The 11,666-nt window shown below is 44.2% G+C and overlaps 1 protein-coding gene across 1 annotated transcript; it reads right to left on the reverse strand.

The window, feature by feature from the left end:
• Positions 1-290: 290 nt before the first annotated feature.
• LOC124232165 (nascent polypeptide-associated complex subunit alpha, muscle-specific form-like) lies at positions 291-6,025 on the reverse strand. Its single transcript, XM_046649121.1, has 5 exons — positions 5,770-6,025; positions 4,414-4,575; positions 4,135-4,206; positions 713-1,411; positions 291-415 (listed from the first exon to the last, which is right to left on the reverse strand). The coding sequence occupies exons 1-5, from the start codon at positions 6,023-6,025 to the stop codon at positions 291-293; spliced, it is 1,314 nt and encodes a 437-aa protein (XP_046505077.1).
• Positions 6,026-11,666: the final 5,641 nt, after the last annotated feature.

Consider the following 11,666-nt stretch of genomic DNA (forward strand, 5'->3'; position numbering starts at 1 on the left):
ATCCGAAAGGAGGGGGTTTGGAGAGATCTCACTCCCAGGCTGGGGAACCAGAATGCTTCCATGAGCCACTGTGCTGGGCCCCAAGCTCCATGAGGACAGAAGCTCTTTTGTTCAGGACCAAGCCCTACGAAGCTCTTTATCTGGCTGTTGATTCATATCCTTTAATAACCTTTGTAATAAATTGGTAATCTCGTGAATAAATGAGTTTTCCTGAGTTCTGTGAGCTGTTGTAGCAATTTTATCGAACCTAAGGAGGGGGTCATGGGAACCTCTGATTTACAGCCAATCAGTCAGAAGTACAGGTAATAACCTGGACTTGCTATTAGCATCCTGAGTTGGAGGGGGTCGCTGGAGCCTCCAATCTGTAGCCGGTGGGTCACAAGCACAGGTACCAACTTGGCCTTGCGATTGACGTCTGAAGAGGAGGGAGGTCTTGTGGGACTGAGCCCTTTACCTGCGGCACCCGACTCTATGTCCAAGTAAGCGTGTCAGAATTGAGTTGAATTCTTGAACACCTCGCTAGTGTCCGAGACTGCTTGTTGCTGTATGTAGGGAAACCTCCACACCCCCACACAGACACGTGCACACATTGGAATTGGGTCCAGGAACACTATTTTGGTGCCTATTGGTGAGCAGGAAATAAAGGTAAGGGGGGGGGGGTAGGGTTTGGTGGCCAAAGGATTGAAAGGAATTTAGGGGCATCTTGGGGTACATATGGTCCCAAGACAGGGGATGGCTTTGACCTGAGAGGAAGTGATGGTTAGGGGAGTGGGAGGTGGGGTCTGAGGACGTGAGGCTACTCCAGATTGAACAGAGGCCAATGGAGTTATAAAATGGGAAGGAACAGCACCGACCACACCTGGAGGGATGGGAGTACCTTTTGGACCAGGGACTACTTCAGAGGGAGCTTGAATAGGAGAGGTCTGTGGTTCTGGGGAGGCAATGGGAGCTGGCAGAGATCTCACTGACCCTGACTGAGCCTCAGCAACTGAAGGAGGTGCACTAAGAGGATTAGGTGGATAACTCTTCTGCACTGAGTGGGGAGCCAAGGCCACAAGAGCCAAGGGAGCTGAAGAGGAACGCGCACCTTTCAGAGTTGGAGTAATCATGGGAGAGGCCAGAGCTAAGGCAGCTGGGGAGATGGGAGGCCCCATTAGGTTTGGCAGGAAAGCTGGGGTGTCAGGGAGGGAAGGGGCAGATCCCAAAGGCAGGGCTATCCCAGAGGATGACTGGGGAAAAGGAGCTTCAAAAGGGGTGGAGGCAACAGCAGAGGGAGAAAGGAAGGGGGGAGGCTGGTTAGGGGTTGCCAGAGGGCAGTGTTGGGGGGCCAGGGAGGAGGGAGGGGGAAGGGCAGGGTCAGGCTGCCCTAAGGCAGCAGTGACACTCAAGGCTGAAGACAGAGAATGCACAGCTAGAGGAGAAAAGCAAAAGGGGATAAAAAATGAAAGGAAAAAAACAAATGTGAGTTATGCAGCCCAACTTGGTACAACATGCCTCACAGGAAACACTGGAATTTTTAATTTGAGAACGAAAGTCACCACACAGGATTAGACAACAGTGACAGGCAACAGCAACCTTCCCCAAACATCCTTCAGGGGTCAAGTAAGAATACATCCTTCTCCTCATCTCCTACATCTCCCGAGTTCTACCAAAATAAGCCAACGATTTTTGGGTGGAGAAAACAGTGTCAGAGCAGCCTATCAGTCTAAAGGGGGAGCACAGGCCCAGGAGTGGGTTGGGAACAGCAGGCTTTCCACCCTTTCCCAGCTGTGCCCTCCCCTCCCTCCTCAAATGAACCTCTAGTCCTTCTCACCGGCCAGAGAATCACCATTAGACAAACAGCTGTTCTATCCTGTTCACCCAAGGAGCATGAACTAATGGAAACAGATACTGCAAACTGGGACAAGGAAGGTAGGGGGTGGTGCTAATGATGGGCAATCAGAGCTGAAGGAGAAAAGAAGAGGTGTCACGTGCTCAGGCTGCCACTAGGGCCAGGAAAAATCCAACTCTTAGAATAAAGTTTTAGGAAGGGGTGTCTGGCACAACTCCATTCTTCCTCAAGTTGAAACTCTTCAGAATTTAATACTAAATAGGAAATACTAAGTCACTTAGCCTCCCTATGCCTCAGTTTACCTATTCACCCCAAACAAAAAACCAACCACAAACGGGCTGGACTCAGTGGTCTCTACAGACCTTCCCAGGCATGTTAGCTCTTCAGCCATCCATCTAAGATGACTGAGACTGCCAGGGAGAGAGCGTAGTCACAGGGATAGGGACTGTATTATGAAACTGTAACCCAACTTGTTAAACCAGACTGTGGCTCTATTTTGGAAGCAGGAAATTGGAGTGGAGAGAACACATTGGATCCCCACCCCTTAACCTGGACAAGTATGTCATTCTGCCAAAATAGACCAGTATTTGGCACTAGAGTAAAGCTAAGCAATTACATTCTGAACAATGGAAAAATATCATGCTTACTACTCAGGAGATAACACAGGATTAGACCAACAAATGCTCAACACCTAGGCATATTAAGAAAACAAAATACAAAACCAAAAAACCATAGCATCCGAAGTTCTTCAGAGTATCCTCCTACAGACGAGACAGGTGGCTCAACCAGTTTTTCCTGGGGAGTTGGCAGCGCAAAATCTTATGGTTACAGTGCAAATGTGCTTTCAAACATATTAAGCAGAACTCGAAACTTAGAATGTTTTCCTCTGACTGGACCTCAAGATGTGATAAGGCCCCAAACCAGTTCCCTGAGCTACTTTTCTCATTCATTCTAGAAATTAGTGAATTATAGGAAAAATTTCCAAGTGTTTATCACTGGTACTCCCTTAATATTATGATGAAACCTACTATGCAATGTCAAACTCTTCAGGAATCAGTTTAAAAGCACCATGTAAAGATTGCTTCCAAAGCAAATGCCATTAACTTGGAAGCTTGAAACCAGATTATTTTAAATTCACCTGAATTTCAGTGTCCACATTTGTAAAGTAAGTTTTTCAATGAGAATTTCTAAGGTTTTGTTTAGCACTGAAACCATAGGATCTTTAGAGACCAGTCTTATTTTTCCCTTTGCTTGAAGTCGCTGGCAGTTCGAGGTTTTCGCAGAGCTCATTCTCCAGCTCAGAGGCCCCCTGCTTTTTCTTTTCTAGCAGCTGTATTAATCCCTTCAGCTGCTACAATCAGACAGGTGGGGAGGGTGAACCTTAACGCTTTCAACGATAAACAACTCTATTTTAATTCCAGAAGAAGACAAAAGTTGCCCTTAAGTGACAAGCGGAGTTTAAAAAAATTACTAAATTTACCATAAGAAAAATACGTGAGGGTGGAGGGTACAGCCTGAAGATTCCCTTCGTTTCCTTCTGCACAACTGACTCAGCAAGAAGACCATCATCCAAAATTTTATTATTACCCCTCTCAAGTCTCATAGAGGAGTAGTTTAACCAGAATTCCAAACTTGCCTTAGCCTACGTTCTACATCCATTAATTTCAAAGCCGAGGAGCAGTCAATGGAAGGCTTTACTTCAGTCCTGGGTTCCAGACAAGCTGCTGATGCAGGCACTATTCCAGCACACAGAAACATCTCGGCACCAATCCAGAAAACAAGTTAACCAACCTCGCAGGGCCCTGGGGCCCAGCAGGACACATCTGCCACCAGCGCACAGCTCACTCTGACGTGTGATGTGGGCACAACGCCGAGCACTGCCATCTAAAACCTGGATGCCACCTGCTGTCGGGAACTCCACAAAAGCTCAGGTCTCCTTGGCCGCCAGTGTGTCATCCAGTTCCAACAGGTGAGCATCACCGGGCCCCTTCCCCGCTCACATTCCCACATGAGGTGAGTGTTCCACAGCAGAGCCCCTGGGAGGCAGCTGCCATACCCACAAAGCAGGCCGGGGAGCTGTCAATGTCAAACATACTGTTTTTACCCCACTCCCTAATGAAGTCCCTCCAGCGCAGCAGTTAATAGTACGGACGCTCCTCCCTCGTAAAGCCACAGCCCGATCTTCTTTAAGGAGCGTCAACTCCGAAGGACACAAGTCTCTTCCCATTGCCCCTTCACCCACCAAGTGGTCTTAGGGTCACCTTACGATCTTAACGAAGGGCCAGGGAGCTAGCGGAGCCTACCTGTCTCAGCCTGGGGCTGTGGCAACTCCTGCTCTGTAGCAGGGACGGTTTCTGTGGCTTCACCGGGCATTTCTGGAAGAAGGGAATAAAAGAAGGCCTGAATTGACTGGAATCCGTTCTGCTGCCCAACCTAGAGCCGGGTATTCTTAAAAACTCTGTGGACGACTGTTAAGAAACAAAGTCATAAAGGTAATCGGGGACAACCCTCCCCAAAGCCGCGGGAAGGGACGAGAGTCTGACGCGAGCCCCAGGGCTGTCAAGCGAATGCCCTCCTTCCACCTCCTCTTCCCTCCGCAGAGCGGCCTCCACGGGCCCATGGGCCGGTCTGCCCACAAGGCCGCGCTCGCCTGGTCCTCAGCGCGAGGGCAGCCTCCGTGCCTGGCTCCCGGCCGCTGCCCCGAACCACCTCCCCTCCCACACCCACGCTGCCGGGGCTGGGGCCTCCAGTGATGGGGGGTCGGTGAGCCGAGGAGTTGAAAGAAAGATTTCTTGGACTCTCAAGATCTGGCAGTAGTGCTCTTTCATTTAGAGAATAGTGAGGAATAGCATGGGGACAGGACCCATGGGCAGGCAGAGCTGCTGCTGGCACGCTGCTGCTGCTGCTTCTGCTGCAAACATGAGTGGAGTGTAAGGCTAATTTTAAGGCATGGGTATATGAGTCATCTCTTTACAAGACAAAGGAAAGAACATGAAAAAAAAGTTAAAATGGTATCAGTGCAGGTGGCGTCTGGTCATTGGGTGATCCCATGACTTTTAGACAAGAATCAAATCGGATAAGGTAAAGGTCAGAAGCCACCACCCTAAATCAGTTACATGAGATTGCCAGACAGCAACCAACTTAAGTTCTTGCCTTCCCCATTAAGAGTTTCTAGGGACAAGGTCATCTCTCTTCTTCCTGGTACGGAAAGGGAGGCACCTTTTACAGATAGAGATTTACCTTACAAATGTAAATGTGTCCCAACAAGGGCAAGTTCCATTCCCCAGAGCCTCCCTCCCTGTCCCTATTATCAAAAGCAATCAGCCCCAAACAGTCCCGATGCCAAAGAGACATATCCTGTGGTGGCCAATTTCAGGTCCCTACAAGGTCATCCCCCCTTCCTTCACAAATGCAAATATCTGTCAAAGAGCAAGCAAATTCCACTCCTCGGAGCCTGCTTCTCATCTGCAGTTTTAAAAGTAACCAGCCTAAAATCCTCATCATCCAGGACCCCGGTCTGCCGCGTTTTGGGAACCAGGGGTCACAGGGAGGACCTGAGTCCCAACACTCGCTTGTCAGGATAAGGACGGTGTGGGGATCCCAAGGCTGGGACCCCTTCACCTCCCGTGGGTTCTCGTCAAGTCATTCCCGACAGCTGACGCACTCCGCTGCCGCCCCTGACACCGCAGCGGCTCCCATCTCCCCACCCCCGGACCCCGGGCACGGCCCACGGCCCTCCTGCCTTGCTGTTGTCAGGACACCAACCTCAGACCCCACTTTGCCCAGAGGCCCCAAGGCCACACATCCCAGGGCCAAGTAGGAAGCCGGTGGCCCCGTAAAGCCTCCAACTCTCCTCAGCTCTCAGTCCTCAGGGCGCCTTAGCCCACAAGAAGGGCAGATGGCTGCGGATAGAGAGAAGCGGCGAGGATGGCACTTACTGTGTGGGGAACGTGGAACCAAGATGGCGGCAGAGAGAGAGCGCGAGAGCGTGACCCGCGCCTGTTGCAGAAGGCAGCCTGGCGGAGGGGGCGGGGCCGCGATGCGGTTCCAGGTCCACAGCTGGCGGCAGCCACTTCCTTTACAGAGCAGGGCGTCCTGCTGTTCCCTGACAGGGCGGTAACGAGGCCTAAATAAGGGTAGGAATTCAGAATGGGATGCGCCGGCCTGGCCGGAACTGTGCCGGGAGCCTCGCATTCCTCAGAAAGCCGCCCCTTGCCGTCCCCCTGGTGGAGGCATCTTTGATACCCGAAAGGTAACTGTGATGAGGGGCAACCTCTGCCCACGGGTCAGCCATGTAGCCACAGCGGTATTACTGTGACTTCCTGATTTCCTTTCTCAGATAATGCAGGAAAGTAAGAGGTACTAACGTCAAATACCGGGGGCCAGCCGTGGTGGCCTAGTGGTCAAGGTCGGCGCCCTCTCCTTTGGCAGACTAGGTTCAGTTCCGGGCGTGGACCTACACTGCTCTGTTGGTGGCCATGCTGTGCTGGCGACCTACATCCTAAAAAATAGAAGAAGATTGGCACAGATGTTAGCTTGGAATAGCGTTTGAGGTATTAATGCTATTGAATACTACCTGGTAACTGTTATTAGTATTATTATTAACAGAAATGCATTAAAATTTTCCTACTATAACTGCAGATTTTCAAATATGTCCTTGCAGTTCTATTTTTTTTATAATTGAAATTTATTAAGTTTATACCCCAAAAAAATCAGTTCCTTAGTTATACTAACCACATTTTAAGTGCTTAAAAGCCCCATGTGGCTAGTGTATTAGACTGCTTTAAAACGGCCAAACCACATGCACGTATCTACCCTATACTAGTCAGGCTTTCTGATATTAAACTAATATAATATATTGCTACGTGTTAAGTCTCATCCAACATTCTTTTAAAAAATTGTGGCTTCAATGAAAGATAGTTTTGCCAAAAGAGCAAAACATTAAAAATAAGAAGTCAGGGCCATGCCTTCTGAAGACAATTAGAAGTTTATCGCCACAGTGCATGAAGAACAGGTATTCTTTGATTTATAGTCTAAAAATGTACATCAAATCTTGAATACAGAATCTTAATCATCCATTTAATTACATAATCTATAATTAAGAGCTAATAGGGGAAGAAAATATGATTGAGAACAGGATGAGATTTGGATTTTGGTATTTTGTTATGTCTGCATGGAATTAAGAGTCCTCATAATAGTTCACTGAAAAGAGTAAAAAAAGAAACTACTTTAAAAAAATTTTAGTAGATGTTATCTGACTTACTTGGGACTGGAAAAGGAATCTCCATGAGGGTATGAAGGATGAATATCTGAACTGTGGCAGTTATGAAGGTACATTATAACTTTATCCTACATTTTCATATGTGAATTTTCTTATAATAAATAAACTCATACCAAAAAAAGTTTAGTTTGGGATCAACCATGTAGTACTTTGAACCTTTAATGCAAGATTGTAAACTCCTTGGATGTAGGTTTGTTTCATCATTGTGGAATATATAATAGGCACTCAATATTTAAACAGATATTACTAACTGCTTATTATATGTTAAGTACTATGCTAAAATCTAAAAACGTCTAAGCCATATTGGTCTCAAGAAGTTTTCAAATGAATTGGAAACACAAGTTCTTATGTAGTAATAGAAAATAATATATAATTAAAGGCCAAAAAGGCATATAGATAATTATGAGTCCAAAGAATTGCCCAATCAGTGTTGAGGTGGCTATTATCTGGGTCTTAGAAAAAAGATATAATCAGATAGAGAGGAGAGTGGAGAACATTCCAGGATTTGGGAAGTAGAAGGGAAGGAATAAATGATACTAATGTGAAAAAGGGCAATGGCTTAAAATCAGAAAAACTAAAGAGATAATAAGGAACTTATATCTCACCTATTCCAACCTCCCATTTCCTCTATAACATCCCTGACTGACCGAAGGTGATTAGCCTGTTTATGAATACTTGAAATGACAGGCAGTTCAGTTTATTTTTTTTCCTCTTTTTTTTTTTGAGGACGATTATCCCTAAGCTAATATCTGCCACCAATCCTCCTCTTTTTGCCAAGGAAAACTGGCCCTGAGCTAACATCCATGCCCTTCTTCCTCTACTTTATATGTGGGATGCCTGCCACATCATGGCTCAACAAGTGGTGTGTCGGTCCCCACTCAGGATCTTAACCAGTGAACCCCTGGGCCACCAAAGTGGAACGTGCAAACTTAACTGCTGTGCCACTGGGCCGGCCCCTGATAGGAAGTTCAGCTCATTTTTTTTTCTTTATTGAGTTAATGATAGCTTACAATCTTGTGAAATTTCAGTTGTACATTAATGTTTGTCATTCGTGTTGTAGGTGAACCACTTCACCCTTTGTGCCCACCCCCCACCCCACCTTTCCCCTGGTATCCACTAAACTGTTCTTAGTCCACATTTTTAAATTCCTCATATGAGTGGAGTCATACACAGATTATCCTTCTCTAGCTGGCTTATTTCACTTAACATAATTCCCTCAAGGTCCATCCATGTTATTGCAAATGGAATGATTTTGTTCTGTTTTGCAGCTGAGTAGTATTCCATTGTATATATGTACCACATCTTCTTTATCCATTCGTCTGTTGCTGGGCACTTAGGTTGCTTCCATGTCTTGGCTATTGTAAATAATGCTGCAATGAACACTGGGGTGCATAGGACTTTTGGGATTGCTGACTTCAAGCTCTCTGAATAAATACCCAGTAGTGGGATGGCTGGATCGTATGGTAGTTCTATTTTTAATTTTTTGAGGAATCTCCATACTGTTTTCCATAGTGGCTGCACCAGTTTGCATTCCCACCAGCAGTGTATGAGGGTTCCTTTTTCTCCACAACCTCTCCAACATTTGTTACTATTAGTTTTAGATATTTTTGTCATTCTAATGGGTGTAAGGTGATATCTTAGTGTAGTTTTGATTTGCATTTCCCTGATGATCAGCGATGATGAGCATCTTTTCATGTGCCTATTGGCCATCCGTATATCTTCTTTGGAGAAATGTTCATGTCTCCAGCCCATTTTTTGATTGGGTTGTTTGATTTTTTGTTGTTGAGTTGTGAGAGTTCTTTACATATCATGGATATTAAGCCTTTGTCAGATATATGACTTGCAAATATTTTTTCCCAGTTAGTGGGTTGTTTTTTTGTTTCAATCCTGTTTTCATTTGCCTTGAAGAAGCTCTTTAATCTGATGAAGTCCCATTTGTTTATTCTTTCTATTGTTTCCCTTCTCTGAGAAGGCATGGTGTCCGAAAAGATCCTTTTAATACTGATGTCAAAGAGTGTACTGCCTACGTTTTCTTCCAGAAGCCTTATGGTTTCAGGTCTCACCTTTAGGTCTTTGATCCATTTTGAGTTTATTTTGGTGAATGGTGAAAAAGAATGGTCAATTTTCATTCTTTTACATGTGGCTTTCCAGTTTTCCCAGCACCATTTGTTGAAAAGACTTTCTTTTCTCCATTGTATGCCCTCAGCTCCTTTGTCAAAGATAAGCTGTCCATAGATGTGTGGTTTTATTTCTGGGCTTTCAATTCTGTTCCATTGATCTGTGCACCTGTTTTTGTACCAGTACCATGCTGTTTTGATTACTGTAACTTTGTAGTATGTTTTGAAGTCAGGGATTGTGATGCCTCCTGTTTTGTTCTTTTTTCTCAGGATTTCTTTAGAAATTCGGGGTCTTTTGTTGCCCCATAGGAATTTTAGGATTCTTTGTTCTAATTCTGTAAAGAATGTCATTGGGATTCTGATTGGGATGGCGCTGAATCTGTAGATTGCTTCAGGTAGAACAGACATTTTAAGTATTATTCTTCCAATCCATGTACATGGAATGTCTTTCCATCTCCTTATGTCATCATCCAATTCTCTCAGAAAGGCCTTGTAATTTTCATTATATAGGTCCTTCACTTCCTTAGTTAAATTTACCCCAAGGTATTTTATTCTTTTTGTTGCGATTGTGAATGGTATTGTGTTCTTGAGTTCTTTTTCTGTTAGTTCATTATTGGAGTATAGAAATGCTACTGATTTATGCAAATTGATTTTGTACCCTGGAACTTTGCTGTAGTTGTTGATTACTTCTAAGAGTTTTCCAATGGATTCTTTGGGGTTTTCTATATATAAGATCATGTCGTCTGCAAACAGCGAGAGTTTCACTTCTTCCCTCCCTATTTGGATTCCTTTTATTCCTTCTTCTTGCCTGATTGCTCTGGCCAGAACCTCCAGTACTATGTTAAATAAGAGTGGTGATAGAGGGCATCCTTGTCTCGTTCCTGTTTTCAGGGGGATGGTGTTCAGTTTTTGCCCATTGAGTATGATGTTGGCTATGGGTTTGTCATATATGTCCTTTATTATGTTGAGGTACTTTCCTTCTATGCCCATTTTGTTCTGAGTTTTTATCATAAATGGCTGTTGGATCTTGTCAAATGCTTTCTCTGCATCTATTGAGATGACCATGTGGTTTTTACTCCTCAGTTTGTTGATGTGGTGTATCACATTGATTGATGTGCGGATGTTGAACCATCCCTGTGTCCCTGGTATGAATCCCACCTTATCATGATGTATGATCCTTTTGATGAATTGCTGAATTCTGGTTGCCAAAATTTTGTTTAGAATTTTTGCATCTATGTTCATCAGTGATATTGGCCTGTAGTTCTCTTTTTTCGTGGTGTCCTTGTCAGGTTTTGGTATCAGTGTGACGTTGGCCTCATAGAATGTGTCAGGAAGTGTTCCATCTTTCCTAATTTTTTGGAATAGCTTGAAAAGGATAGGTATTAAATCCTCTCTGAAAGGTTGGTAGAATTCCCCAGGAAAGCCATCTGGTCCTGGGGTTTTATTCTTTGGGATGTTTTTGATTGCTGTTTCAATCTCTTTCCTTGTGATTGGTCTGTTCAAATTGTCTGCCTCTTCTTGAGTGAGCTTTGGGAGATTGTAGGAGTCCAAGAATTTATCCATTTCCTCTAGGTTATCCATTCTGTTGGCAGAGAGTTTTTCGTAGTATTCTCTTATAATCCATTGTATTTCTGCAGAGTCTGTTGTTATTTCTCCTCTTTCATTTCTGATTTTGTTTATTTGAGCTTTCTCCCTTTTTTTCTTTGTAAGTCTGGCTAGTGGTTTGTCAATTTTATTTATCTTCTCAAAAAACCAGCTCTTTGTTTCATTGATCCTTTCTACTGCCTTTTTCGTTTCAATAGTATTTATTTCTGCTCTGACTTTTATTATTTCTCTCCTTCTGCTGACTTTGGGCTTTATTTGTTCTTTTTTCTCTAGTTCAGTTAGGTGTACTTTAAGATTGCTTATTTGGGATTTTTCTTGTTTGATAAGATGTGTCTGTATTGTGATGAATTTTCCTGTTAATACAGCTTTTGCTGTATCCCATATGAGTTGGTATGGCATGCTATCATTTTCATTTGTTTCCAGGTATTTTTTGATTTCTTTTTTAATTTCTTCAATGATCCATTGCTTGTTCAGTAGTGTGTTGTTTAGTCTCCACATCTTTGTGCCTTTCTCAGCTTTTTTCTTGTAATTAATTTCTAGCCTTATAGCATTATGATCAGAGAAGATGCTTGTTATTATTTCAATATTTTTAAATTTGTAGAGGCTTGCCTTGTTTCCCAACATATGGTCTTCCTTGAGAATGTTCCATGTGCACTTGAGAAGAATGTGTATTCAGCTCTTTTACAGTGAAGTGATCTATATATGTTATTAAGTCCAATTGTTTTAGTTTTTCATTTAGCTCCACTATTTCCTTGTTGATTTTCTGTCTGGATGATCTGTCAATTGATGTGAGTGGGGTGTTGAGGTCCCCTACTATTCTGTTGTTTTTAAC

This window comes from Equus quagga, unplaced genomic scaffold (genome assembly GCF_021613505.1).
Source record: "Equus quagga isolate Etosha38 unplaced genomic scaffold, UCLA_HA_Equagga_1.0 HiC_scaffold_295_RagTag, whole genome shotgun sequence".
NCBI classification, from domain to species: domain Eukaryota; kingdom Metazoa; phylum Chordata; class Mammalia; order Perissodactyla; family Equidae; genus Equus; species Equus quagga.

Excerpts from the sequence above, each read along its gene's own strand:
- LOC124232165 (XM_046649121.1), bottom strand. The coding sequence starts at position 6,025 with ATGCGAGGCTCCCGGCACAGTTCCGGCCAGGCCGGCGCATCCCATTCT. Across the intron at positions 4,207-4,413 it reads CTCTGCGGAGGGAAGAGGAG|AAATGCCCGGTGAAGCCACA; the intron begins GTGGAAGGAGGG and ends CCCTTCTTCCAG. Across the intron at positions 416-712 it reads CCCCTGTCTTGGGACCATAT|ACGTCAATCGCAAGGCCAAG; the intron begins GTACCCCAAGAT and ends CCTCCTCTTCAG.